This window comes from Cervus elaphus, chromosome 4 (assembly GCF_910594005.1).
Source record: "Cervus elaphus chromosome 4, mCerEla1.1, whole genome shotgun sequence".
NCBI classification, from domain to species: domain Eukaryota; kingdom Metazoa; phylum Chordata; class Mammalia; order Artiodactyla; family Cervidae; genus Cervus; species Cervus elaphus.
In genome coordinates this window covers 56,510,012-56,537,141 of record NC_057818.1, presented here as the reverse complement: position 1 = coordinate 56,537,141, position 27,130 = coordinate 56,510,012, and the positions used below count along the sequence as shown (strand labels likewise).

Sequence of the window (27,130 nt, the reverse complement as noted above, 5' to 3'; positions counted from 1 at the left end):
CACCGGCAGGCGCTGCCTCTGCCTTCTGGGCGGTTCACACACCAGCAGACAGAACCCTGACCCCACCATGCCCCCAGGAAGCTGAGCTGCCGTCCCAGCTGAGGATTTATTGGCGTAAATGCAACCATATAAAAACATAAGTTATGAAAAACACAGTCACGATGTGCCCCCCCACCCCCAGCCCCTAAAACCCCCTTCTGTGGGAGGGAGGGAGAGGAAGGGGGAGCCCCAAAACCGCCTAAGAACACCGCAGCCCCTGGGCCCTTGCAGGGCCAGCCTGGCTGGGGTGGGAGAAGCCGGGCGCCGCCTCAGCGCATCCGGTAGTCAGTGGAGCAGGAGAGCTCACACAGCTGGCCCTTGAAGTCCAGGTCGATGGTGAAGTCCAGGTCACGCTGTGGGGAGAGTGTGGCCGTGAGGGGGGACTGGGACAGCGCGGGCAGACAGGGCAGCGGGGGAAGGGGGAGGACAGCACAACCCGCCCAAGGTGCCTCGGGCCCCCAGCTGTCCACACACCCTCCCTGGAGACGCCACATTGCTGCTCCCACACCCAGCATCTGTCTCGACCCGTGCTGGATTCCCCGTGAGGTTTCCAACGTGATATCCTCAAAACCACCTGGAACCCAGCCAATCCCTCGCCTTGGGGGGGGTGGGTGAGGGATGGAGGGGGAAGGGAGGGGCAGCTGCTGTCTCCTGCATCATAAGATTTCCTTTATCAAAACCATCCCCATCAGCAAAAGTTCTTTCTTTCTTCTTTTACAAGAAACAAACCTCTCTCTAGCAAACTTCCTCCTCTCAAAAAACTCCGGGGCCCCACCCCGCTGTCCCTTCTTCCTCTCCTCCAAAGCTTCCTGGAGGCCAACCCTCCTGGGGCTCACCCTGTGGCCTGGGCCCCCAGCACCCCCTGGAAAGACTGGGCAAAGCCACCAATGACCTCAAGAACTGCTGCCCCCCCTCGGATCTCACTGCACTTCACCCCCGGCTCCCTCCTCCCTCTTTGGGTCTCTTTCAGTTTCTGGTTTGAGTTTTCTCAGCCTTTGCACTACTGGACCACTCTTTTCCTGTGAGGGAGTCTTATTTTGTGCCCTGCAGACTGAGCGGCTCCCCCGCCCGTCCACTAGATGCCAGCCATGCCCCTTCAACTGTGGCACCCAAAATGTCTCCAGATGATGACATGGGGGGGGGGGGTGCAATATCATCCCTGGCTGAAAACAGCTGCTGAAACCGGCTCTTACCTCCCTGACTTAGAAAGTGGGGGCCATCGCGAGGTGCTCCCCTCCATCCCAGCTCACGCAGCGTTGCGCCATTGACATTTCCAGCCCAGGCCATGCCCCTCAACTTTCAGACCTTCCTCCTGCCAACCCAGGAGTCCCCCACCCATGTCTGAGCTCCTGACTTTGCCACGCCTCAGCGGATGAAACAGACCTCCTTTCCTTTCTTGCTCCCACTCTCCGGCCAGGATATCCTCCGGCCCCGTCTCCACCTGCTCCAATACCTGCCGGCCCCTTTCCCAGCTGAGCACAGAAGTCATCACCAGCTAGCCCTGACATGACTCTCTTGTGTCTAGAACTTGAACAGCAGGGGTCCGGCCTGATCATGGCTGGGTTCCCAGGGCCCCCAGGTTTCCAGTAGGTGCTGAATGAAACTGGTCCACAGGCAGACTGGGGGTGGGGGTTTGGGGGGCACAGGGCAGACAGATGAGTGCAGAACAGAGGGCAGCCGGGCTAGCTGGCGGGTTTGGGGCCCAGAGGTCCCTGGGCCCCAGAACAGGCAGAGAGAGGTGCCCGAGCCCACCCACCCACTCCCCAGAGCCTCACGTTGTTCTTGGCGTTGGGCCGCATGCCAATGGTGCCAAAGATCTCCTCGCCAGTCTTCACCGTCAGGTAGTCCTCCATGTAGAACACTGTCTGCTTCCAGTGAGTGTAGGGGGACTCGGGGCCTGGGGGCGGGCGTGGGCCGGCATCAGTCCGGCTCACCCCCCTCACCGCCTGCCCTTCCCCACCCCCACCTTCCCTCCACTGGACCCGTCGCCCTCCAGAGCCTCCAGGCTGGGCAGTGACTGTGGTCTCTTCACCCTGATCAAGCCTGGGACGGGCTTTTTCACGGGTGCAGAGACTGGAGCACCGTGCGCTCAGGCTGGCTGGCAGGGCTGGTATCAGAAGCCTCCAGGCCCCCGGGGCTCCCTCGGCCACTCCTGTGGCAGGCCCCACTGTGCCCGCGCCCCTGCGCCCCGCCTCACTGGTGGAGAAGCCGGTCCTCTTGTGGCAGCGGGTGAACTCGATGTTGAAGTAGGCCACCAGGGCGTGCACGTAGTCGTTCCGCTTCACTTGCAGGCAGAAGGGGGAGGTGAAGGTCAGGTCTTCCACCTTGACCGTGTAGATGTCCACCTCCTGTGGGAAAAGCCTTGTGAGCCCCCTTCCCTGACCTCCAGCCCAGCGGGCAAACCTGGGGGGCCCTGCTGGATCCCCTGCTCTCCTAACCCTAACCCCAAGTCTGACAGGTTGACCTCCTAGAAGAACTTGGAGAATCGCCTGGATTCCACTCTCCAAGGCCTGCCCCCGGCCAGTGTTCCCACCCCACTGTGGCAGCATCTTAACAGGGTTCCCTAGCTCCCGCCTTCTCCCCCACATCCCTTATCAGTCAGTGTGACAGATCACATCACAGCCCTGCTTAAAATCCTTTGACTGCTCAGGGTAAAACCAGGGGTCCTGCATCAGGCCATGGAGGCTTGCCTGGTCAGGGCATCTGCTCCCCCGCATCTCCGTCTACAAACTCCCTCCTCCACCCAGTTTGTGAGAGTTGATACCGGGGGTTGGGAAGGGGAACCTCGAAAAATGATGGCTGTCGGTATTATCAGGGACCCACGTGTGTATATAAGCTCCCGAGACCACAGACAAGCAAGCATTCATGGCCCTAAGCGTGGGCCAGGTGCTGGCTCTTCTTCGGTTGACCCTGAGGGACCCCCAGCCACACTACCCGCTCACCTTGATGAGGCAGGCATTGGTGACCAGCTGCTTGGGGTCCACCACATCCACCAGGGGCTCCTTGATGGCCACGTCTTTGATGCAAGACATGTCGAAGCCATACACGTTCTCCCACCCTGGGGAGGAGGCGGGGAGGAGGGGTGAGCCCACGGGTAACCAGCACCCAGACAGTGCCCCCCTGTAAGCTCCCCGGGCCCCAAGCTTACAGTGAATCTTGTAGTCCTTGTACTGCCGGTCCTCGATGGCGGTCACGTACAGCGTGGCTCGGTCTGGGAAGATGAGGCCATCGGGTGCCTACGGGGAACAGGGCAAGGGCATGAAGGATGGGGGGACTCGGCAAGGTTGCCCCATTTTGTTTCTTTGTCCACCCCCGACATCACCCTGGTCTGAGCTCAGCATTTCCCAGGTGGGCTTCTGCTGCAGCCTCACCGGTCCCCGGCCTCAGTCTACTCCCCAGATGGCTGCCTGATGGCTCTGAGGAGCATCTAGGTCAGAGCCTATCCTAACCCTGCCCCTCTGAGGAGTAAAGCAAGTCTTACACGTCCACGCGGTCCCACGAGACCTGCATAGGCCCCTCCACCCCTCACCTCCAACTTCCTTCCCAATCCTCATTCTACTGGAGCTTCCCTACTGCTCAACACCCAGTGAACCTGCTCCTGCCCCAGGACCTCTGCACTGGCCGAAATCCTCTGCCCAGTGCGCCTTGCCCCTCAGATCCCATGTGGCTCCTCTCCATGCGGGGTTCAGGTCTCCTCCAGCTCCCTGGAGGCCTGCTCCAACAGCACCTGGGTCCACAGTCCCTACCCCTCTGGCCTGCTGTGGTTCTCCAGCACCATCTCTCTGTCCCTGTCTAGCTTCCGGTACTGGGCCCCCTCCATCTCGCCCGTGGGCCTCCTAACATCTGTGTAGGAGATGTCCTCCAGGCCCTGTACTCAGTCCCTGTGATGGCTTTCCTTTTCTGCCTGGACCCAGACACTGGCTCAACAGCAGGACCCCAGCCTGCACGAAATGCGCCCGCCCCGCCGGAGGCCTCACCAGCCACTTGTCTCGGGCGTAGAGCACGGTGTTGAGCATCGACTCATAGAAGAGGCAGTAGCCCATCCACTCGCTGATGATGATGTCCACCTTCTCCACCGGGAGTTCCACCTCCTCCACCTTCCCCTTGATGATGGTCACCACTGTGGGCAGACAAGGGCACATGCCACCAGCCCCGAGGACAGCTGTCTGCCTGCCTCCCCTGGGGGCGGTGGGCATGGGGGCACCTCAGGGCCTGGGGACCCCACTGGGACAGCCTTGTCTTCTCAAGGAAGGGCTGGGGGCTGTGTTGGGGCATCTTTATAGAACTCTGTGAGCTGAAGCCACACCCTGTCAATTTAGTTTTAAAATTCATTCATCATGGGATATTTCTGAGGCAGGAACAGAAGCTTGATGTGAATTAGGTATTAGGTGACATTAAGATTTTGCTATTAACAGGCGGGACCAGGGCCCGGCACAGACAGCCCTTCGCTCTAGGACACCGAGCAGGAAAGGCCGCCACTTCCTTCCCTGTCACGCCTCGCACACGCATGGGGAACCTGGTGCCAAACCATCTGCAGAGGACCTGCTTCTGGGTCAGGGTTTTGTATGGGACAGAGCAGCTCCCTTGCTGGAATCTACTGGAAGTCAGCCCTGGGATTCCCTGGTGGTCCAGTGGCTAAGACTCCGTGCTCCCAATGCAGGGGGCCAGGATTCAACCCCTGGTTAGGGAACTAGATCCCACATGCTGCAACTAAGGCCTGACGCAGCAAAGTAAAATTTAAAAAAAAAAAGTCAACACACGGGTTTGGTTAGAAAAATAAAGAGAGATTTTGCCACTAACAGCCATGGTCATGTTTTGTTTTTCTGGCTGCGCTGTGTAGCTTGTGGGATCTTAGTTCCCTGACCAGGGATCGAAGTGGGGCCCTAGCCATGAAAGCAGTCCTAACCACTGGACTGCCAGAGATTCCTGTGGTCATGTTTTTTACAATGGCCTCATCTACTAGAGACACGCATGGCAGGATTTAGAGTCGGAATCTGCTTCAAAAGGAGGCGTTTAAAGCTGAGTGATGGGAACTTGGGGATTCGTTACACTAGTTTCTCTTTTTTAAAAAAACCCCCTTCAGCTTCTAGAATGCCAAGGGCCCTCATATCAAGAAAACCCACATGTTCCCATGTTCTCTGCCCCTCAAACCTTGCAGGTGGGAAGGGCGATGTTGCAGCTTCTGCCCAACTTTCTTCCACTTTTGATCCATGCCACCCTACTTTTATGAAGTGGCCTCACAGATAACATTAGTTCATATATGACTAATGATGACATTACACGTGGGGGATGAAAGTCTTGGAAGCTCCAATGCCCCTGACCAGGAACTTGGTTAACAGATCTGGTGTATGTGAAGACAGAGGGCGGCGGTCATCAAAAAGCAAGATCCTCTCAACATTGTGTCAGGGGGTTGAATACATGATACCCAGGTGAAAATCGCAAAGGGCACGTATGAAACATAATCGGTGTCAAAACCCAGCATCTGAGTGTAGAAACGTACACATGCATGTCTGTTCATCGGTATGAACTTCTCTGGGAGGCAGTGCCGGCTGCACTTAGAGAAGAGTGGCTGAGAGTCGGGTGGGAGACTTCTTACTCTGGGCCTCATGTGCCAACCACGTGACTATCACTCACTAAAAAAACTCAAGATTGCTTCTTGAGCTTTTCATTTCTTTAATAAAAGACTGAAGCACTAAGCTTGTGACTTCGACACGCAGATTCTAAGACGGTTCATCAGGTGGTGGGTTCTGAGAAGGCGGGATTTTTGGGCTGTCCACAGCCCAGAGCCTCTGGGATGAACGCCTGAATTTGACTTCCATGGCCCCCATTCCCTTGCCGAGGGGCCCTGGGGAAGCTGGGATCCCCCGCTCCCTCCCCAAAGACCCCGTTCTCTTCCTGGGCTCACCATGGTCTAACTTGTTGGCTTTGACGATCTTCACCGCATAATCAGAGATACTGGAACACTCGATCTGGGGGCCCAGGAAGAAGGGAGGGTGAGACCCCCCCCAAGTCCCACCCTCCATCCCCACTCCCCTCCGCCCAATCCCTGAGCCCCAAGGGGCCCCCTTTCTGTCCCCAGGCCCAGACCCGGCCGGCTGCTGAGGACACTCACCCCAATGACCTTGCGGGCCCCAGCCTTGGCAGCAAACATGCAGAGGATCCCTGTGCCCGAGCCCACGTCCAGCACCACCTTGTCTTTGAAAAGGTGCCGGTTGTGAAACATGGAGTTGCGGTATGTGAGGGTGCGGACCTCATCTTTCAGCATTTCCTGGCAGGGGTGGGAACAAAGAGATCATGAGGGGACTGGTGTCCCCCGCTGAAAACCAGGGTGTCCTGGCCTCCAACACGCTGATCAACTCGAGGACTAAGCGCTCAGTCCTCAAACCTGCTTTAGTCCCCTTGGGACAAATAATTTCCCTTCCACACACCTCAGTTTCCCTACATGAAATCGGACTGGATGGACCAAAATCCCATCTTAGGCAGATTCTACCTTTGCCGCCTAACCCCTTGTAGAGCCTTGACTTTAAAAAGTCCTCAGTAAGCCGAAGCCACTAAACCGCCCACGTGAAAATGGTAAATTTTGTTAGCATATTTTATAACAATTAAAAAAAAGAAAAGGAAAGAGAAAAATCTTCCCACCCCATCTCTGCTGCTTTCTGGGACCTCAGCGTTCACCACGTGCAAAAGGGGTAGAGAAGACTTTGGAGCCGCTAGGGGACAGTCCCGCTGCCGGTCACTAGAGGGCGGCAAAGACCGGTAGGCCCTGACCTGGGGCTGATGTCTCAGATGCACATGCGCACTCCCAACCCGGCCTCCCAGGAGAGGACCGGTAGAGCGCCAGGCTAACCCGGTCTCCCAGGCAACGGCTGCGCGAGGCGACCCCGGAGTGTGAGCTCTGCCTGCGCAGAGGGGGCGGCCCGCTGGCAGGGAAGGCAGGGCGCATGCGTCAGAGATGAAGCGCCAGCCTCCCCAACATGACCCCCCACCCCCGGAAGATTCGGCAGCCTTACGAGCTGTCTGTCCATACTCACCTCGTGGATGCCGAAGTGAGCATAGGAGTCAAAGTAGTAATCTTTGGACGTCATGTCCTCAGCGTTGGGCTTCTCGCTGCTTTCTGCCTGGCCACAGGAGACCTGGGAGGGGGTGAATGGGAGCAAATGGGGTCACATCTGGGGGCTCCACACCGATTCAGAAGCCTCCAGGCAGGTCTCTACTCCTCCCTGGAGTATACAGAACCACTCCCCAAACCGTACCACGGCAACCCTACAGCCCCCACCTGCCGTCTTGCCTCTCCCAGGAACCCCCCACCCCCAGAGCACCATCCAGGAGGGCAACCCCGATACCTCAGCCAGGCCTACCATCTCTCCAGTCTCTCTGCCCCCGTCTCTAGCTCAGCCCACAGCTGGGGAAGGGAGGGGAGAGGAAGGCAGAAGCGGGGCAGGCAGGGAAGGACAAAGGATGGGGGGGCTGTAAATGTAGTTAAGGAAGTAGCCACAGTATTGGGGGAGGCCAAGTGGGGGCCAAAACCTGGACGGAGTCTGGACTAAGTGTTTCGAGGGCAAAGGGTAAAGTGGTTTGAAGCCAGAGGGATCACAGTTAGACCACTAGAAAGGGCCTGACGTGTGAGGAGATATGTGTATGTGGGAAGGGGTCTCACAAAAGGATATTTACTTCTTCAAGAGGCGGCTGGAGGCTCATCCCATTAGCCAAGGTGGCTACAAAATTCTAGGAGAGAGTAACAGGGAGAAAGGATTAGCTACCGGGAGTGGCTAGGGGAGGGCCAGGCCAGGTGACCCGGGCTCTTGGGGGAGAAGGAGGTGTTTCCTACAATTTTGCTTTTCCTTAGTGAGTAGTGGTGGGAGAAGGAACAAGTAAAGAGGCAAGACTGTTTTCAACAGGGGTGGGGGAGGTGTGGAGGGAGCAGGGAGGGGGTTCTATCCCAGCTGTGGCTGGAGAGATGGTGGCCTGCCCCCACACTGCCCCTGCTGGGCCAGGCACCTGAGCACACACGCCTCCCCCATCCAGGCCAGAGGAACTGGCACCCGCCAGGCACAAGGGCACTGCCAGCTGTCACTCCCCCTCATAGTCTAATCTCCCCAGATTAGATGACACTTCCTGACACAAAGCCTCATCCTGGGGTACCATTTGTAGCTGGGCGAAGGGGACTGGCAGCGTGTACCTACTGGGCATCTGCCACCTCTGCAAAACAGTGTCTCATCTGAGAGGATTCCAGAAAGGAGGTGTGGCACACTGGCGCCCCCACCAGAGCTGGCACGCGGGCCGCTAGCTCCTGCCTGGGACTCAGGGAGTCCCAAACAAAACAAGGGAGCGCCAATCTCCTGATTATGACCCTCTGCGCAGGAGGGCAGAGTCCCACGGAGGAGGCCAGACCCTGGACCCTCAAGCCCATCTACTCCCCATTCAAACCACCATCTCAGGCCCTGAAACTCCCCAGGGGAGGGGCCGAGTCCTGGATCCACCTCTGAGGAAGATATTTCCTCCAGCCAAGAAGGCCCTCGTCTAGCAGAGAGCTAAGGGGGAGTCACTGGAGTGACCCCTGGCGGCTGCCCCCCAAGGTATGCATCTTGGGACCTCATCTCCCATTCCTGAGACTGCTACAAGCTAAGAGGTGCGAGTACAGAGGGCCCAACAGACTACAGCTCTTCCAGATGCAAGCACTCTCCAGGCGCCACGAAGCGTGAAATCACAGATATAACCCCTGGGCTCCAAGCCCCACCTCCATCCTCCCCAAGCCAGCGAATGACGCGGATACAGAAAGACGGCGGGTGAGGGGACCTCCCACGGGGGCCCATTTCTCTACACCACGGACATCACCGCCAGACATGCCCCCAGAGCGCTTGAGACACAGCATCGGGACAAGCCCCACATAGCTGCAAGAGAATTACACCTCACGGGACACCATTTCACGCAAGCAGGCTCAGGACCCTCAAACAGGGTTTCAGGAAGGAGGAGGTCAACTCCCACCCTCACAAATACCCCAAGGAGAGGAAGGGTCAGAAGGGTGTAAATCCGCTGCCTTTACTGCCTCACACGCCCTTCCCAGGACAGATTCTCCCTCCGCTCGCCCGGGAGGGCTTCGACGGGGAGGGGGGCTTAAGAGACACGCCCCATGAAAAAGATGTCCCTCCCACACACCCAGAAATGGCCACAAGGGGGTGCACAGCGCCTAATCGGGAAAGATCTCCTTCAGCTCGATGCCCCCCCATCAACCAGAGGGAGGTCACAGGGGCATGCCCCATCCCCCCAGCTCCCAAAGAGGGGGAGAATCCAGAGACAGGAAACTGGGGTGGGGCTGGGGGGTCCCAGAAGGAACCAATTCTTCACCTTCCTCCAATCCCAACGCAAGAGTGCACGAAACCTGGACCGATGCCTAAGCAGATGCCCTGGTCAAAGGAAGGGGTTTGTTGAGGGTCGAAACACACTGCCCCTCCCAAGAGCCTCATTATTGCGCGGAGGTCCCCACGTTAAGTTCCACCCCAAGGTGCCTGTCACGATCCCCGGGGAGGAGGGCAGGGGGCCTCGGAGGGAGGGTCCGTGCCTCCTCTCCGCCCCCCCCGCGGGGCGCCCCTCCCCCGGCCAGGGGCGGGGCCTTTGTCCCGCACGTGGAACCCGCCAGGCCAGCGGGCACGGCACACCCCCTCCCCACCCACCGTGCCGCGGCCACGTGGGGGCCAGGCCGGAAGCGCCCCCAGCCCTCCTCCACGTGGGAGTGGGCAGTAGGCCCTCGGCTCGGCGTGGCGCCTCAGGCCCCCGAAAGCTAGGGAACCCGCACTTCAAACGGTATCCTCGGATACGGAGCACGAGGCGCCCCCCTCCGTACGGCCGGGGGCCTTCAACCCCAATCCGGCGATTCAGAGCCCCTTCCCCACGGCGGAGGCGTAAAACACTGACTCCCAAACCGCCCCCCGCCCACGGCGGCGCTCCTGGCGCTCACCTCCATGATGCAGTTCGCGGCCTCGGCTGCCGCCATCTTCACCCGCGTCTACTCCTCCTCCGGCCGCCGAGACCCCCCCCTTTCTCTGCACTCCCCCGGGACCGCCTTATACTGGAGGGTCCACGGCCCGCCCACCGCGACCCCGCCAGGAGATCTCATTGGCAGCGGAGGTGACCCGTCTGGAAATACCATTTACCCATTGGGCGAAGCAGACGCCCATCAAAGCTGAAGTGCCCGCCCAGTCTGGCGTGCCGAACCCCGCCCCCTTAAGTCGACAGGGATGGGAAAGACTGCCCGTCTATCGCAAGAAGCGCGACTGACGATTGGGCAGAATCTACTGGGAGTTCCCGCCCCTTCTCCAGTACCGCCTCTAAGCTTCCCGGCGGACCCTGCGCTAAGCAGACATCTTGAAATAGAACTATCACCAAAAGTACCCGCCTCTTGATATCTGCTATTGGTTTATTAACGATGTGACGTCATGAGGCTTTCGGCCTGCCTCCACCAAGCAGCTGGCCTCAAGGAGAAGGTGACGATTGGCCCACGAGAAAGGAAAGCAGGCATTAGGCTCCAGAGATTGGCTCAAGCAAACTGTCACTCATCGCCCATTCTGTGTCTTCTCCCAGCTTGTAGGGAATCCTAGGGGGAATAAGGGAGCCTGTGCCCATTTTCCTGACGGAAAACTGAAGCAGTGAGAGGCTCAAAGAGAGGGAGGTCTTGTCCGGGGTCCCGAAGCAAGTCAGAAATGGGACTCAGGCGTCGAGGTATTGAATCTCTAGCCCTCTACTTAATTGTTCCAAGTTTTTTAAACCCAGTGACCCCACTCAAGCACTTGGCCTTTGCCAAGTCCTACCCATGCTGGGAACACCCACCCGCTTCGTCTGGCCGTCAGGAGTCAGTCCCGGCACAACCCGGTCGCCACCTCCTCCAGGTAGCTTCCCACGACCTGTAGAAAAAGTTACTCGTTGAATGAAGGTAACTGCCACTTGTGGAATGTATCCATCACCCTAGAAAGTTCCTCCACCACCCTTTCTAGCCAACACCGCCCTCCCACCCAACCCAGAAGCAATCACTATGTTGTTACTATAGTGTATCTTTTCAGCTTCTAAAATTTCCTATAAAAGTTTGTGCTCTTTTGTGCCTATCTTGTTTTTCTCAGCATAATGTTTTTAAGATTCATTCGTGTCGCATATAACGATTGTCCAACCCTTTTTATTGCTGAGGAGTATTCCACTGTATGGCTGGATCACATTTTCCTCTTGGTGGACATCTGGGTGGTTTCCAGATTAGGGCTGTTATGAATAAAGTGGCGATGAACCATCATGTCCCAATCTTTCTGTAGATGTACACTTTCAATTCTCTTGGGTAAACCTAGGAGGACATGGTTGCGTCCTACGCTCGGTGTATGTTTAACTTGATAAGAAACTGCCCCAAAGTTTCCTATGGTGTTCTACCATTTTGCATTCCCATCAGTGATGCATGAGAGTTCTAGGTGCTCCGCATCCCCTCCAGCACTTGATAAAATCAGTCTATAATTTTAACCACTCTCCTATGTAGGAAGACATTATCTCCTGGTTGTGACTTACATTATTGCCCTGACCGCCAATGTTGTTCAGCACCTTTTCGTGTTTTTGTGTGCTTATCGGCTATTTGCATGTTTTCTTTCTTTAAATTTTTTTTTTTTTTTTTTAGTTTGGCTGCGTCGGGTTTCAGTTGTGGTGCACAGGTTCCAGAGCATGTGGGCTCAGTAGTTGCTGCAAGATTCCCAACCAGGGATGGAATTCACATCTCCTGCATTGGAAGGCGAGTCCTTAACCACTGGACCACCTGGGAAGTTCCCCCATTTGTATATTTTCTTTTGTCAAGTGTCTGCTCAAGTCTTTTGTGTATTTTTGCAAACAGAGTTGTTTTCTTATTCACCAATTGTAAACATTCTTTGTCAATTCTAGATACAGGTCTCTGTCAGGTATACTGACTACATTTTTCTCCCAATCTGTGACCTGTCTTTTCCTTTTCTTAATGTTGTCTGTTGAAAAGCAGAGACTTTATCTGAACCGACATCTTGACCCCTACATTGTATGTTGTGTGGAATTTTTTTTTTCTTTTCTATTTCTCTAAATGTTTCAGCAGAGTTTTTGTGTCTTTTTTTTTTCCTTATTTCCAATCAATTTCCAATCAAAAACCCAATCAATTACTTTTGCTCTCGTGTTGCTATGAAGAAGGAAAAATTATAACACATTCTCTCTACAACATTAGGGAATAAATTAATGTCATTGGGTATAGAGTACAGGAGCTTCCCTGGGGGCTCAGATGGTAAAGAGTCTCCCTGTAATGCAGGAGACCCGGGGTTTGATCCCTGGATAGGGAAGATCCCCTAGAGAAGGGAATGGCAACCCACTCCAGTATTCTTGCCTGGGGAATTCCATGGACAGAGGAGCCTGGCAGGGTACAGTCCATGGGGTCGCAATGAGTTGGATATGACTAAGCGAATTCCATACCACATAGAGTACAGGGGGGAGGTCTGGGCTGGAAGCAAAACTGGAGGAGTTGTCAAGTGTCAAATTCTGCATTCTCCAAGAGGGCAACCTCATGGGACAACGGAGTAATGGGCCATGACAAGTCTCAGCTGAGATATGCTATGGCTCTAAAACACACAGCAGATTCTGAAGACTTCACGTAAAAAAAGAATCTGTAATACTTCGTGCATATTTTTTGTATTGATTACAGGTTAAAATGACTCTATTTTGGATAAATGGGGTAAATAAAAATTATTGTTAAAATTAATTTAACTTTTAAACTTTGCTTTCATGGGGCTACTATTGTATTTTAAATAACACATATGACTCATGTTATATTTCTATTGGCCAGTGCTGCATTAGGCCACAGACAGACCACGAAATAGACAAGATCACTGGGAAGTTGGTGTGATTAGAAAGGTGGTTAGAAGACCTGAGTCAAATTGAAGAGTCGGGTGTCTCTATGAGGCCACAATGATTCTGCTGAAACAAGCACTGGCAAGAGGCCCCCAGCCTCAGGTGAGGCCTTGATAGCAGCATAGTCACACCCTGAGCCAAGCACTCTGCTAAGCTGCTCCCATGCCCCTGACACAGAAACTGAGATTAATAAATGTGTTCTTGTAAGCCTCTAAACGTATATGATTTGTCACACGACCATAACTGATCCATCTCCAAATGTCATTCCTGCTCTACTTAGAAATCATGGTCATGAGACCCACCCTAGGTGTTTTTAATTAATGAGGAGGCATATCTATTATTATACCACTAATTTTTATATTAATCTTGAAAGCTTTATTTCCACACTTGATCCTTACTTGCACTAGTTACACCCCACAAAGTCATCACAAACACTGAATTGGCGAACACCCCGTTCCCCTCTGATCCTGGGGGAAATACAGGGTCAGGTTGCCACAAGTGTCTTGTCACAACACTTTCCTCAACCCATCAAAATATAATCAGGTTTTCTGTGTATTTTCTGTTTGTAGACACATTATTTAATGTATAGTGGGCCCATTCACATTGGTCTTGCAGCCAACAGCACTATAAAAAAAAATGATCTACAACAAACTGTATTTAATTGTGGCACATGGCAGCCTTCCTTCACTTAAGAATGCTGGCTAGGACTTTTGGGCTATGCTTTGGGGCCCTTTGGGACAGCGAAATCACCACAAATAGCACAGAAATGTGAAAAATGTGGCATTGAATAGACTGTGGAAAGGATGTCTGTACACAGTGTGAGAGCTGCAACAAGAAGGCATTGCCTCGCCTGACCTGAGCTGAAAGGTGCCCACTGGGTCAGTCCAATCCTTTACTGCTCTGAGCACGTGCACACCTACCAGTGAGTGCAAAGGCACGTGAGTATTCGTTTGGGGACTACAGATAAACGTTCACGAGTAGGCGAATTCAAAAATACCGAATCTGTGAATACTGAGGCTTGACTGCACTTGGCTTCCTTTGTAATCCTGCACATTTCATTTTAGGCATTTACAGACATAATTCAGTGAAGGGGGTGATAGCCCTAAGAAGGTGACAACTCTCTGGTAGACAGGTAGAGGAGGAGACACCAGCAAAAAAAGGCTCAGAAGGAGCGGTATGAAGAGAAAAATGAGAAGCGGATGGCGTTCTGGATGCCCCGTGAAGGAAGAGCATGGCTTTGTTTTGGAGATAGCTGTTCAGGTGACAGGAGCTTGTAGGTGACCCAAATGAATATTTCCAGAAGGAATGAATTGGTTCTTTCCCCAATTTTTAAACTAGAACCCTGAACCAAATCTCCTCTATTTAGTCCTTTAGTTTTTGAGAGAAAGAACACATAATTAAATACTTGAAAAAGTTTTTTAATGTGAAAACATTTTAAACAGATTTTTTTTGGTTTTTTTTTTGGCAAAAAACAGAGGGTGGGCACCACCCCACAGCCCTGAGTGGAATAGGAAGGCTTGGAAAGAGTGCAGGGACGTGAGGGAACTTCTTGCAGCAACTTCTGAGGGAAAGCTCAGTCCAAGGGTAAGTTCAAGTCCACAGGTGAAACTGCCAAGATGCCCTCCTGGAAGGGAAAAGTGGCAGACTCCCGTAAGCGGAGAGGCGTCCTCCACTCACAGCTGTGTCCACACTGGCCGAGTGAGAGCAGAGACTGGGAAGGCAAGCCAGAGACGGGGAGGGGACAGAGACCCAGTGAGAGGCAGACAGGGATGAGAGGTGAGGCATGAAGACCCCAAGAAAGGATCAGAGACCCGGGGTGGGTAGAAACAGGGTCCTGGGGGTGGGTGGGAGAGACAGAGCCCCACCAATGGGGGAGACAGACTGAAAGAAGGGGAACAGAGTCCTAGAGCTTTAACAATAAAGAGTCCTGACTTTGCATTAAAGTCCTAATTCCAATTCCCCACCCTGAATAAAGGACTTTCCCTCAGCCTCCATAAAACCAGGATAATAATCGAATCCTATAAGGTGGTTGAGGGGTTTAGATGGGATCATTCCACTAAAGGCCTTGCCTGAGTACCTGGCCAGGCTTGCCTGTTATCATTCCTTAAAGAATAAAATGTTCTTATGACTAAACCAGCTTCTGCAGTGAGCTCTGGACCCTAATATCCACTGTTCCGTCATCATCTTGCATTGAGGTCTGGAGGGGCTCTCTCCCTTAACTGGACCACCTCCCATCACCTCTAACTCCTCCCCAAACCTGCCCCCCAGCTTCCCCTCCACTCTGCTCTTCCTGGTCTAAGGGGACATCAGATGTAGCTCTGCAGCTGCTCAGGTCCGCATCTTCGGCATCATCCGCGACTCCTGTCTCCCATTCGGTCTCCCCATCCACTCCGTGAGCAAAATCTGTCAGGTCTATTTCCAGATTAAGTCCACAATTCTCCACTGCCCCGACCCTGGTCTGATACACCCTCATCTCCTCCCTGGACCAGCTCTGCCATCTCCCTGGGGCTCCCCACTTCCGCCCTTGCCCCCTACATTAATCCCCATACGGCCGCCAGAGGGCGCCCGTGACCACCCAAGTCAGCTTGCATCCCTCCTCTCCAAAGAGCTCTCCTACAATTCCTGGCTCACTCTATGTGCAAGTTCTTAAGCATGAACACAAGGCCTAAAGACTTGCACGATCTGGCCGCCTCTCCTGCTTTCATCTCCCACCCTCTCCCCCTCACCCACCCTGCTCCAGCCCTACTGGCTGCGTCTCTGCTCCTCAAACACACCTAGCCAGCTTCTGCCAGTCTGTGAAGCAATGACAGCCTGACAGTGATGGGGCCGGTAAATGAGATGGTGTCCATTGAGCAGCCAGCAATTGATGTTCAAGGGGACGGGGACAGCAGCTAAAGGTCATTTAGTCCGTACACAGGAGCCCCATCCAGCTCTGAGCCCAGCGCTGGATTTAAAGCAGTGAGCAAAGGTGGTAAGGTGGGAGGGTGTGGGGGTGACTGCGACTTTAAGTGAAGACCAGGGAAGGCCTCACTGGGGGTGATACCTGAGCAGATGGGCAGAGGAAGCAAGGAAGGGGGATATTGGGGAAAAGGTAACCCCGCAGGCAGCGCTGCACAGACAGTCATCCCACAAAGACCAAGTACCTACAAGGATGATCCCATTTTAATCCTTACAATAACCCTTTGAGGTAGGTATTAGAGTTCTCCTGCCTTTACAGGTGAGGAAATTTGTTTCTGACTCACAACTTTTTGTGTATACCAGAGTGGGCAAAGCTGGGCAGGGCATCTGCAGTTATCACGGCAATGAGTACAGTAGGTGCTCAATAAACACAGAAAGGACGGACGGCGGAAGCGGGAGAACAGCCGTGATGTCTGAAAGGAAGGTAAAGACCCCACCCCACCCCCAATACACACACATACAATGACAATTAGGCAAAGAGAAGCCCAGAGAGGCTTTGGCGGCTCACCCAGCCCCCGTGGGCCTGGATCCAGGGCGCGAAGCTGTGCACATGCTCTACACTGAGTCCGGCCAAGGTGCCCCCCAGCCCAGCCACGCGCCGGCTCAGCTCCATGGCCAGGGCCAGGCGGGCCAGGGGTTCCGGGGAAGGTGGCGGAGGCCCAGGGCACGGTAGTGCTTGGCTTGGGCGAGGGCTGACCTCTCGGCTAGAGAAGAGCTCCACTAGGCGGCTGAAGGAACTGGCAGAGAGGCGCGCCAGTTTGCGCTGCAAGGCTGGGTCTGAAGCCAGCTGTGGGACAGGGAGGGGAAGAGCCCGGGTAAGCCTCAGTCACATCCTCGTAGCCAGCCAATAGGAAGCTGGGAGGCGTGGCCTCAAGCGAGTTCTGGGTGTAACTGGCGCTCTAGGCCACGCCCCTATCCAGCACATCAGCCAATCACAAGCTAGACTATAAGGTCTCCGCCGAGCTACTCCCAGAAAGATGGCCAAGAACCGGCGAAGCCAAGCCACGCCCCTGCCAAGGCCCCAACAGCCAATCAGGGCCAAGCCCTATACCAGCTGTGTTCTAGCTTGCTGATATTCTAGCGACGCTTCTGTGGGCTTCTCAGAGATCCCGGAGGCCAAGCCAGTGTCTACAGTGACCTTGCCTTCTACCATACAATGAATAAGACCGTACACTTTGCCCAAGCTCCTGAGCCAACTAGATTCTAGGACACAAGCCCACTCCCTCTGGCAGTCCATTTCTCCTACATTCTAAGTCATTGCCCTATATAGTCAATCAGGTTTTCAGATTTTAGACAGCTGCCTTTGGGTAACAGTCCATTGGGTTGCTAAGAGTCAGACACGACTTAGCAACTAAACAGCATCAGCAGCTTCAAACCACATCTCCCACCCTTTCCCATCACCATAGGTTTCCTTACTTCCTCACCTGGTCCCAATCTCTTTCCTAGAATGTGTTTCTGGTGGCCACAGTCCTTTGCCTATAAGCCACCCTCCTCTAGCGATCAATGAAAGACAGTAATTTAAGGTACTGGCCTGGCTTACTCTTCACTCACCCCTTCACTGAAGCCTTGTCCCACCGTCCCCTGTCCGACCATCCAGTGAGAATGCAGATCCACTTCAGGTCCCAGTGTGGAACCATGCTGCAATTCCTATCCTAGCTAAAGGGGGAATAGACCACCCATCACCTTCTGATTGATGACTTCTGCCTCCTCTTCCAGCAAGGCCACCAGCTTTCGCAGCAGGGCTTCCTTCTCTGTGGGTGCGGGACACTGTAATTCTGGAGGCAGAAAAGAATTTGGCTGGGGGCAGAATCCTGGTGACCCTTCTACCTGCATCCTTCTCCAGTGTCCCTCTGCACCTCACCTGGACTAGGTGGGGATCTCAGTTGCTCTTGGACCAGCTGTTCCAGCCGCTGGGCCACCAGGGCATAGAAATCTGGGGTAGCAGGGCCTGGAATGAAAAGAGTCAATGATGGGTCTTCAGGAACTTTGGCCCCAACATCGGGAACTTATGTATTCTCTCCTCCCAATCATCTTGCCAGGTAGCAATGATTTCTACTTCAGAGTGGGGTAAACTGAAGACAAATGAGCAAACCTGATTAAAAAAACCCCTTGTACTCTTCCCCAGGCTGACTTATGAGTGTTTGGACCTTGAAGATTATCCCATCTAAGGAAGGCAAACACATGGCATACCCCAGGTTAATGACCCTTAGCATCCCCCTCTATCCCTTGTCCTTTTCAGGCAACTCATCACAGAACTCTTCTACCCAGCTGTGAAATCCTCTTCAAGCAAGCCCCTCCAGTAGCCATTACTAGTTCTACCCAGGCTCATGTATGAGAAAAAACCTACTTATCACTCTTGATCAAGTCCAATTCCCACCGCTCCTCATTCCTACTTTGCTACTGGAGAAAAGGATTCATGTAACCAAAACGGCCAGGCAATTGTGACTGAAAATCAGGTCTCCTGCCTCCCTACTGGGGGTACAGTTCAGTTCAGTTCAGTCAGTGGTGTTCAACTCTTTGTGATCCCATGGACTGCAGCACACCAGGCTTCCCTGTTCATCACCAACTCCTGGAGCTTGCTCAGACTCATGTCCATGAAGTCAGTGACGCCACCCAACCATCTCATCCTCTGTAGTCCCCTTCTCCTCCTGCCTTCAGTCTTTCCCAGCATCAGGGTATTTTCTAATGAGTCAGCTCTTCACATCAGGTGACCAAAGTATTGAACCTTTAGCTTCATCATCAGTCCTTCCAGTGAAAATTCAGGACTGATTCCTTTAGGATTGACTGGTTTGGTCTTCTTGCAGTGCAAGAGACTCTCAAGAGTCTTCTCCAACACTACACTTCAAAAACATCAATTCTTCGGTGTTCAGCTTTCTTTATGGTCCAACTCTCACATCCATACATGACTACTGGAAAAACCATAGCTTTGACTAGATGGACCTTTGTTGGCAACATAATGTCTCTGCTTTTTAATATGTGGTCCAGGTTGGTCATTGTATTTCTTCCAAGGAGCAAGTGTCTTTTAATTTCATGGCTGCAGTCACCATCTGCAGTGATTTTGGAGCCCCCCAAAATAAAGTCTGCACTGTTTCTATTGTTTCCCCATCTATTTGCCATGATCTTAGTTTTTTTTTTTTTTTAATCTTAGTTTTTTGAATGTTGAGTTTTAAGTCAGCTTTTTCACTCTTCTCTTTCACTTTTGTTGAGAGGCTCTTTAACTCCTCTTCACTTTCTGCCATAAGGGTGATGTCATCTGCACTTTTGAACTTACTGATATTTCTTCCAGCAATCTTGATTCCAGTTTCATCCAGTCCAGCATTTCACATGATGTACTCTGCATATAAGTTAAATAAGCAGGGTGACAATATATAGCCTTGAGGAAATCCTTTCCTGATTTGGAACCAGTTCATTGTTCCATGTCTGGTTCTAACTATTGCTTCTTGACCTGCATACAGATTTCTCAGGAGGCAGGTAAGGTGGTCTGGTATTCCCATCTCTTTAAGAATTTTCCAGTTTGTTGTGATCCACACAGCCAAAGGTTTTAGCATAGTCAATGAAGCAGAAGTAGATGTTTCTCTGGAATTCTCTTGCTTTTTCGATGATCCAATGGATGTTGGCAATTTGATCTCTGGTTCCTCTGCCTTTTCTAAATCCAGTACTGGGAGTACTGGTGGCTATAAAAGTTTAGGGGCAAGGAAGCACATGTGGAAAGAGAGAGATAACAGAGAGGGACCAAAAGCTCTCCTAAAGCCGCTCACAGAATTGACAGCAGCCCAGCTGGGGGTCAGGGGTGAAGGTAGGTGCTGGAGAACCCCCACAGCTACTCCCTTAGCTGGGTGATCTTCAACTAGTTCCTCATCCTCTCTAGCAGCTTTAAGCTGCTGGCCCTGTCAGTTCTTGGATGATTGAGGGAACTCTCTTACCGGGCTCTGAACCATAGCAGGGTCGGAGTGGCAGGGAGCAAGGCCGAGGGGACTCAGGGGGAACGGCTCCTCGCCCCCGGGAGCAGGGAAGACATCTTCGAAGGCGGCTCAGGAAGTCTGTTGGCTCCTCCTGGGCAGGGCTCCTGGGGAAGGGGACCTCAGAGAGTGATCCCAGAAGCTCTTCACAAGCAGTCCCTTTGTCCTCCCACTGAGAGCCCTTCCCTGCAACCCCCAGGACAAGGAGTAGAGCGAGATATAAAAAGGCGGGAAAGGAGACAGACTGAGTCCAGGAGCAAGAGTTGGAGAGGGGTCCATCCCAAATGCAGCTCCCTGAGGAAGGAGGGTAACTGCTCTTACCTGGGTGGCGTCGGAATGGGAGACCCCACAGCCTCACCCCGCCTAAGGAAGGCAGCTAGGACCCTCAGCGTGTCCTCCCGGAGCCCCAGCTCTTCCGAGCCCGCCATGGGAGCACCTGTGAGAGAAGGAAATGAAGGATGGGCTCCAGGGTTCAGAGCGAAGTGAAGGCTGGGGCCCAAATTCCTAGTCCCTGAATGAGGAGGGAGCCAGAGCGCGTGAGTCCCCAAAGAGGGAAGGGGATCCCAGGTCTTTTATGGAAGTTTCGGGGTCTGGGGGCCCCGATGCTTGTCTCTAGAGAGAGAAGAGGAATAAGGACAAAGACACCTTGATCCTGAGAGAGGAGACGTCTGGGGATTCTGATTCTTGGGTCTAAGGGAGGAGGGTTCTGGGGCCTGAGCGCTAGAGTGTTTGGAGAAGAGGGCTGGGGGTCTGAACTCCTGAGTCTAAGAGAGAAGGGTTAGGGTTAGGGCTGTGGCCTCAGACCCCTGAGTCCCCGGGGAAGAAGGGGCCCTAGGGCTCCGACTGCTGGATTCTGAAGGAAGATGCCAAGAGACCAAGTCCGTAGAGGATCAAGAACTACCAATCCCAGCAGGCTTCGCAGCAAACATTCCCCTCGGTCCGTTACTGGTTCGCCGCGCAGCCTGCTGGGAGGTGTAGTTCCACTCTGATTCACGCTAGAATTTGGGAGACTGAAGACGCTTGGATGCCGGAGGAGTAGGACTGAGTTACCCGCTCCTGGATCCCGACTCCCTCTTCTTTCCTTCTCTCCAAGCCCTCGCGCACGTCCCGCTCACCTGGTCCTCGGCCCCCGCCGCCGCCACCTCCTCCTCCTCTGAACGTGTATAAACTTTCCTTTCTTAGGACAACTTTCCCGCGCCTGCGCACTGGCTCGGGTTGGGGCTGGCCCAAACGTAGAGGGGCGGAGCGCTGGGTGCCGCCTAATTTGCTTGCGACTTTCCCAGCATGCCAATGGTCGGAAAACCTAAGAAGGGCATGGGGTGGGAGGTGAGCGGACGTCACGGCTCGCTGAGCCGCCTCTTTGGTTCTGGAGTCTGTCACCCAAACGACGATCGAGCCCTTTTCATTTCGAGAAATCGAGAGAAAAAGAAGCCCCACCTCTAAAGCTCAACTGACGGGAAGTGGGGGTGTGCAGCTTAGAGTTCGAGAGCTACGGGACCCCAAAGACAGGGCTGGGCCCTGGCACCCTGCACGCCCCGACCCGACACTTAGGTAACACGGAAAAACTGAGGGGCTGGTGGCGTCCGGGAGTGAGGAACCGGAGAAAGGATGGGTCTGCATTGACAGTGTAGAAGGCGGGTTTTGTTGTAATCTAGGGAAAGGGAAGCAAGCAGGGAAAAAAGTGAAGCAATAGCAGGCGCCGAGGTCGGCTGTAAACAAACAAACCAACAAACTTAGAAGGAATAGCAGGGAGGAGGGGAGAGGAGGCATCTATATTGGCGGATCTCGGGAGAGAAGGATCACTCTACGAATGGGAGGCAGTCCACTCTAGAAAGTGAGGACATGCCCTGGGGGAGGTTGTTTGGGAGAGACTGTGGATGGTCTACGGTGGAAATGGGTGAAAAGATTATGGCGGCGGGGCGGAACTGTAAAAGGGTCTATTCACTGGGGTAAGTGCGGAAGGTGGAGGTCTGCAGGTCAGTAGCATCTACACCGCAGTAACTAGAGAGAGGGCGCTACCTTGGAGGTGGGAGTATCTGCACTGGGTGATGTAGGTGGGAGGGAGAGGTATTCAATGGAAGAGAGAAGGTCTACACCGGCGGAATTGAGGGAAGTAGAGATATCTACACAGCAGAAGCTGGGGGGAAGAGGGGAGGGGTGTAAAATGGGCTTGGGAGGGAGTCCTCGCTGAATTTAGAGAGCCTCCGTGGAGGATGGGAGAAGGTCTTCTGTACCCTACGAAAATATAGGTTAGAGACCTGCGACGTGGCCCTTGAGACGGAGGTCTGGGTGCGGAACCCTCCGACTGGGCGGGCCTCGGAGGCCGCCTGTGCCCAGGAAGTATTCTCTGCGCGCAGGCCAGACCATGGGAACCCAAAAGCCTCGGATACTGCCCTGGCTGATATCTCAGCTGGACCGAGGGGAGTGGGAGGGCGTGGCCTGGCTGGACGAGAGCCGCACGCGTTTCCGCATCCCTTGGAAGCACGGCTTGCGGCAGGATACCCAGCAGGAGGATTTCGGCATCTTCCAGGTGCGTGCGAGCAGAGAGGGCGGCCCCCTAGGGGGCGGGGCGGGGGCGGTCCCAGAGGGGGCGGGACCGAGAAGGCGGGGCTAGCGCACCTGGAGCTGCCCGCTATTATGCTGGCTGGTGGAAGTGGGTGGAGTTAGAACTCGAAAGGGAGAAGGTGGTAGGATCCGCAGACTGGTGTGGGAGAGCAGTCAGGACTGGAGTCTCCTGGTTCTGGGAATAGAACCGGAAAAGGAAGGAAATGCATCCTGGGGGTTCAGAGGCCCCTGGGGTGGGAATCTTGGTTGTAGGATTTCTGAGGGCCGGTCTTGGAATATTAGCGGCGAGACTTGGCCCTGAAGCTGAGGTTTCTTACCACCAAACTGGGATACACCGGTGGTGGTAAGCCGAGGTAGAGTGCGAGGGGCCGAGGTTATTACAGAGCGTGTCCTCGGACAAGTCGGTGGCAGACATTCATTGGGACCTGGAAGGCTGGCTTAGCAAGCACAGGTTTTTGAAGGGAAGAGGTAGAGGGACTTGGGGCACAAAGAATCTGAGAATTTGGGGATGGAACCTTGACAAGTTAGAACGTGCCAGCGGAGAGGATGGTGTTAGGGCAAGAGGAGACAGGGTTAGGACCCCTGGAGCAAGGTCTAAGTCATCTTCCCCACTATCTTGGCACCACTGGTCCCCTAGGCCTGGGCTGAAGCCAGTGGTGCCTATACTCCTGGGAAGGATAAGCCCGACCTGCCCACCTGGAAGAGGAATTTCCGGTCTGCCCTGAACCGGAAGGAAGTGTTGCGTTTAGCGGAGGACCACAGCAAGGACTCCCACGACCCGCACAAGATCTATGAGTTTGTGAGCTCAGGTGTGCTGGAAGTGAGGCTTCCCTTAGAGGGATGGGATTTCGAGTGTCCCCAGGGCCGCCACTACACTCCCCACTTTTCTCCACAGGAGTCAGGGACATACCTGAGCCAGATATCTCTCAAGACAACAATGGCAGACACAGTACCTCTGATACTCAGGTAAGAAGGCTCCCCAACCATGCTGCCCTCAGCCTCTACCCCATCTCCTCTCTGTGTCCTCACCAGCCTGTCCAGATGTCATCTTCTTCCCCTGGTACCGTCACCCCAGGCTCCATTCTCCCCCCTGCAGTCTGTCCCCAACCTGACCCAGGTCTGGCCCTGACCCTTCCCTGTTCACAGCCCTTCCATGGCTTCCCAGCGCCATCATCAAGAGAAAATTCAGAGCTTTCACCAGGCATTCAAGGCCCCAACCCACCTTTCCAGGATTTGACAGCTTTCCTCCTTGTGCAGGGTTCTCTCAGCCTCCTGTAAGCTCAGAACCTCGCTATCCTTGATCTTGCTGATGTCTGTGCCAGGGAAAGTCCTCTCTGAAATTCTACTGAGACTTCTCTGCCCAGGTCTTCTTAAAAAAATATTTATTTGGCTGTACCAGGTCTTAATTGTGGCATGCAAACTCTTAGTTGCAGCATGTGGGATCCAGTTCCCTGACCAGGGATGGGACCAGGGCTGCCTGGATTGGGAGTGTGGAATCTTAGCCACTGGACCACCAGGGAAAGCCCTCTCTGCCCAGGTCTTGCTTGCAAAGAGCCGGATCCTCGGGTTGGAATTAGCTGCTCCCCTCGGGCCATTGTAGTGCCCAGCATACACCTAAGCTGTATATCTTTTACTGTGCTGGTGGCTGTGTCTCCCCCACGCTGGAAGCCCCTTGAGGGCAAAGCTCAGGTCTGTCTCCTCTCTGGGTCTCCACATGGCTGAACACAAAGCTTGGTTAGTGGGAAGTCTCCAGAAAAGGCCATGGGAACACCTGGATCTTTTTTTTCCTGTCCAGGAAGACATTGTGGAGAAGTTACTGAGTGACATAGACTTGAGCCTAGAAGGAGGGCCCTCAAATCTGACTGTGTCCTCTGAGAAACCCCCTCAGCTCTTGCTGAGCCCCGACTCAGACATCCCTGCTCTTTGCCCAAACTCAGGACTCTCTGAAAACCCCCTGAAGCAGCTGTTGGCGAATGAGGAAGGTGAGTGCCAGCTGCGGGGCAGGAGGGGCCAGGACCCGGGTCGAGAACCCCCTCTAATGCTCTCTCTCCCTTCACGGTATGGCCGCTGCTGCTCAGATTGGGAATTCGAGGTGACTGCCTTCTACCGGGGCTGCCAAGTCTTCCAGCAGACCATCTTCTGCCCTGGGGGCCTGCGGCTGGTGGGGTCAGAAGCAGGGGACAGGATGCTGCCTGGGCAGCCAATACAACTGCCGGACCCCGCAGCGTCCCTGACAGACCAGAGCGTGACCGGCTACGTGCAGCGGGTGCTGAGCTGCCTGGGCGGGGGGCTGGCCCTGTGGAGGGCTGGGCAGTGGCTCTGCGCCCAGAGGCTGGGGCATTGCCATGTGTACTGGGCCGTAGGCGAGGAACTCCTCCCCAGCTGTGGCCACAAGCCTGACGGCGAGGTCCCGAAGGACAGGGAAGGAGGTGTGTTCAACCTGGGGCCCTTCATAGCAGGTGAGTGAGGCAGGGCAAGGCAACGGTGGTGGAAATCTCGGGTCAGGAGGTTGGGGATTGAATTCAGACCCTGCTGCTCTGCTTATGGTTGAACCTGGGGAGAAGGATGGGCTGCTCTGAACCTGTGAAATCTGCAGACTGTCCCCTCCCTCTCCCTACCTGCCCGAAGCTGGCAGGGGCTCAGGCCCAGCATACAGAAGCTGCTCAGGGAATTAGCTGCCAGAGTTGTTATCATTATTACCAATTGTGGTGGAAAGACAGACGTAGGAGAAAGATATCCTCTAGAGGCTTGCTATCCGAATAGACCTTTGTGCAGTGATGTAAATAGCACTGTATTTGCACTGCCCAGCATGCTATCTACTAGCTGCATGTGGATGCTGAGTATTTAGAGGAGGTGAGTGAAAATGAGGAAGTGAATTTTAAGTTTTATTTGATTTTAATTAGACACAATTAAAACTTAAATAGCCATGGCTAATGGTTACGTATTGGACAGTGTGGCCTTGAGGGGTTAAAGAGCAGTAACCACCACTGACCTGGTACTCCAGAACCACTGAGCATCCTTGAGTAGAACACCCCTCCTGGGCCTGTTTCCTCATCCAAACACTGGGGCTCTGGGCAGGGTGGGGGGTGGGGATGGGGTTCACCTCCCTGCCCCATCTTGATGAGAGGGAGGGAGGAGGAACATTTAAGCTTGTGCATAAGTGGAGGGGCTTTCCCCAAATTAACTGCCCCCAGTCATGGTGGCAGAGGTATGCTGGGCTTTTGATCAGGAGAGAAGGTAAGGATGTTAATGAGGTTTTGGGGGAGGGGAGAGGGGGCAGGTAGAAAGTCTTCTTCCCATCCCTGACTCTCTATTCCTCGGCCCCCAGATCTGATCGCCTTCATTGAAGGAAGCAGACGCTCACCCCTCTATACCCTCTGGTTCTGTGTGGGGCAGGCATGGCCCCAGGACCAGCCGTGGATCAAGAGGCTTCTGATGGTCAAGGTAATGCCAGCCCCAGGCTCCTGGAGCTGAGGAGTGGATTCTAAAAGGGAGGCTGCTTCCAGAAACAACTCCCATAGTTCTTCTGGCAGTCTCTGCAACTGCCAGTTCTTCCTCAGGGGCTTCTGTGTGTCCCTCCGATGGCCTTTCTCCCAGAGCCTATTTTGAGTTCGCCCAACCATGTGGAAGTTGGTGGACTACAAGTCCTAGCAGCCTGTGTGAGGCACTTCAGCTCCCAAGAGTCCTTCTGAGCACCAGCTGCTGAGCCCTAGCTTCTAGGAACTCCTCAGCAGCCTTAGCCCAGGAGTTTTTGTGGCCTCCCTTGGTTGCGGGAGGAGAAGGGGATGACAGAGGATGAGATGGTTGGATGGCATAAACAGTGTGATGGACATGAGTTTGAGTAAGCTCCGGGAGTTGGTGATGGACAGGGAAGCCTGGCGTGCTGTAGTCCATGGGGTTGCAGAGTTGGACACGACTGAGAGACTGAACTGAACTGAACCTGGGTGTGAATATGGGGAAAACTACAATTCCCAGGCCTGGGCCTAATGGGTCATCCTGGGTTACAGTGGGGGATGCTGGGACTTGTAGTCTACTCAACCCCATCTGGGTAGTGGATGGTGTTGGGTGTCTCCTGACAATTACTCCCCCATCTCCCACAGGTTGTCCCCATGTGCCTCAGGGTTCTTGTAGACATAGCGCGGCAAGGGGGTGCCTCCTCCCTGGAGAACACTGTCGACCTGCACATTTCCAACAGCCACCCACTCTCCCTCACCTCAGACCAGTACATGGCCTGCCTCCAGGACCTGGTCGAGGACATGGATTTCCAGGTCGCTGGGGAGGCCTGAGCCCGAGCCCTTCATCTCGACCAATAAACTGGTTCTGGCCGTGGTCATCACTGTGTGTCTGGTGTTCAGTGTCCCTGGGCCAGCCCTGACCCAAGCAAGAGGTTATTCCTCTTTAAGGCCCGTTTATCCACCTGTGCAAGCCACTCACATCCTAGGTGCTCACGGCCTAAGGGCCAGGCACTGTGCAAGGGGCCAGCTGATACTTTACCTCTCTGGGACCTAGTGAGTCACCCGTTTTAGAGACCAAGAGACTGAGTCTTGGAGAGGAACAAAGGTCACAAAATAGGAAAACAAGGCAGGTCAGAATCCAGGTCTCATTCTTAAAATGGCTGCTCTTTGAGGGTGGCCTTTGGGCTCAATTTGGAATATCTATCTTGCCTATACACAGTTCAAACCAATGTCCAGAAGCAGAGACTCTGTCAAGGGCCTTGGGTACCA

The 27,130-nt window shown here is 54.2% G+C and overlaps 3 protein-coding genes across 10 annotated transcripts; 1 reads left to right on the top strand and 2 right to left on the bottom strand.

The window, feature by feature from the left end:
- Window positions 1-92: 92 nt before the first annotated feature.
- PRMT1 (protein arginine methyltransferase 1) lies at window positions 93-10,153 on the bottom strand. 3 transcript variants are annotated; one of them, XM_043899848.1, is made up of 11 exons: window positions 9,995-10,085; window positions 7,711-7,764; window positions 7,071-7,172; window positions 6,152-6,307; window positions 5,945-6,008; window positions 4,017-4,159; window positions 3,188-3,275; window positions 2,982-3,097; window positions 2,237-2,387; window positions 1,815-1,936; window positions 93-392 (listed from the first exon to the last, which is right to left on the bottom strand). In XM_043899848.1, the coding sequence occupies exons 1-11, from the start codon at window positions 10,028-10,030 to the stop codon at window positions 309-311; spliced, it is 1,116 nt and encodes a 371-aa protein (XP_043755783.1). In that variant the 5' UTR covers window positions 10,031-10,085; the 3' UTR covers window positions 93-308. The 3 variants fall into 3 exon arrangements, with proteins under 3 accessions (XP_043755783.1, XP_043755784.1, XP_043755785.1); XM_043899849.1 differs by lacking the exon at window positions 7,711-7,764 and having other exon boundaries at window positions 9,995-10,153; XM_043899850.1 differs by lacking the exons at window positions 7,711-7,764; window positions 9,995-10,085 and adding an exon at window positions 7,383-7,503.
- A 708-nt stretch (window positions 10,154-10,861) lies between these two features.
- BCL2L12 (BCL2 like 12) lies at window positions 10,862-21,086 on the bottom strand. Of its 5 annotated transcripts, none has more exons than XM_043899841.1 (7): window positions 20,957-21,086; window positions 20,163-20,277; window positions 19,806-19,948; window positions 17,744-17,830; window positions 17,566-17,657; window positions 16,391-16,669; window positions 10,862-10,937 (listed from the first exon to the last, which is right to left on the bottom strand). In XM_043899841.1, the coding sequence occupies exons 2-7, from the start codon at window positions 20,267-20,269 to the stop codon at window positions 10,887-10,889; spliced, it is 759 nt and encodes a 252-aa protein (XP_043755776.1). In that variant the 5' UTR covers window positions 20,270-20,277; window positions 20,957-21,086; the 3' UTR covers window positions 10,862-10,886. The 5 variants fall into 5 exon arrangements, with proteins under 5 accessions (XP_043755776.1, XP_043755773.1, XP_043755775.1 ...); XM_043899838.1 differs by lacking the exon at window positions 10,862-10,937 and adding an exon at window positions 14,327-14,635; XM_043899840.1 differs by lacking the exon at window positions 10,862-10,937 and adding an exon at window positions 14,327-14,548.
- A 112-nt stretch (window positions 21,087-21,198) lies between these two features.
- On the top strand, window positions 21,199-26,739 carry IRF3 (interferon regulatory factor 3). 2 transcript variants are annotated; one of them, XM_043899835.1, is made up of 8 exons: window positions 21,199-21,392; window positions 22,199-22,371; window positions 23,044-23,215; window positions 23,302-23,372; window positions 24,202-24,388; window positions 24,485-24,865; window positions 25,735-25,850; window positions 26,507-26,739. In XM_043899835.1, the coding sequence occupies exons 2-8, from the start codon at window positions 22,207-22,209 to the stop codon at window positions 26,690-26,692; spliced, it is 1,278 nt and encodes a 425-aa protein (XP_043755770.1). In that variant the 5' UTR covers window positions 21,199-21,392; window positions 22,199-22,206; the 3' UTR covers window positions 26,693-26,739. The 2 variants fall into 2 exon arrangements, with proteins under 2 accessions (XP_043755770.1, XP_043755771.1); XM_043899836.1 differs by having other exon boundaries at window positions 21,200-21,392; window positions 22,091-22,371.
- Window positions 26,740-27,130: the final 391 nt, after the last annotated feature.

Coding starts and splice junctions, on each gene's coding strand:
- BCL2L12 (XM_043899838.1), bottom strand. CDS start 20,269: ATGGCGGGCTCGGAAGAGCTGGGGCTCCGGGAGGACACGCTGAGGGTC. Junction 19,949..20,162: donor CCCATTCCGACGCCACCCAG/GTAAGAGCAGTT, acceptor CCCCTTCCCCAG/GAGCCCTGCCCAGGAGGAGC. Junction 14,636..16,390: donor TCCAGGCCCACGGGGGCTGG/GTGAGCCGCCAA, acceptor TTGCCTTCCCAG/TCTCTGCTCTCACTCGGCCA.
- PRMT1 (XM_043899848.1), bottom strand. CDS start 10,030: ATGGCGGCAGCCGAGGCCGCGAACTGCATCATGGAG. Junction 3,276..4,016: donor ACGCCCGAGACAAGTGGCTG/GTGAGGCCTCCG, acceptor TGTTCCCCGTAG/GCACCCGATGGCCTCATCTT. Junction 3,098..3,187: donor CAAGGACTACAAGATTCACT/GTAAGCTTGGGG, acceptor CCTCCTCCCCAG/GGTGGGAGAACGTGTATGGC.
- IRF3 (XM_043899835.1), top strand. CDS start 22,207: ATGGGAACCCAAAAGCCTCGGATACTGCCCTGGCTGATATCTCAGCTG. Junction 23,373..24,201: donor ACAGTACCTCTGATACTCAG/GTAAGAAGGCTC, acceptor TTTCCTGTCCAG/GAAGACATTGTGGAGAAGTT. Junction 25,851..26,506: donor AGAGGCTTCTGATGGTCAAG/GTAATGCCAGCC, acceptor CATCTCCCACAG/GTTGTCCCCATGTGCCTCAG.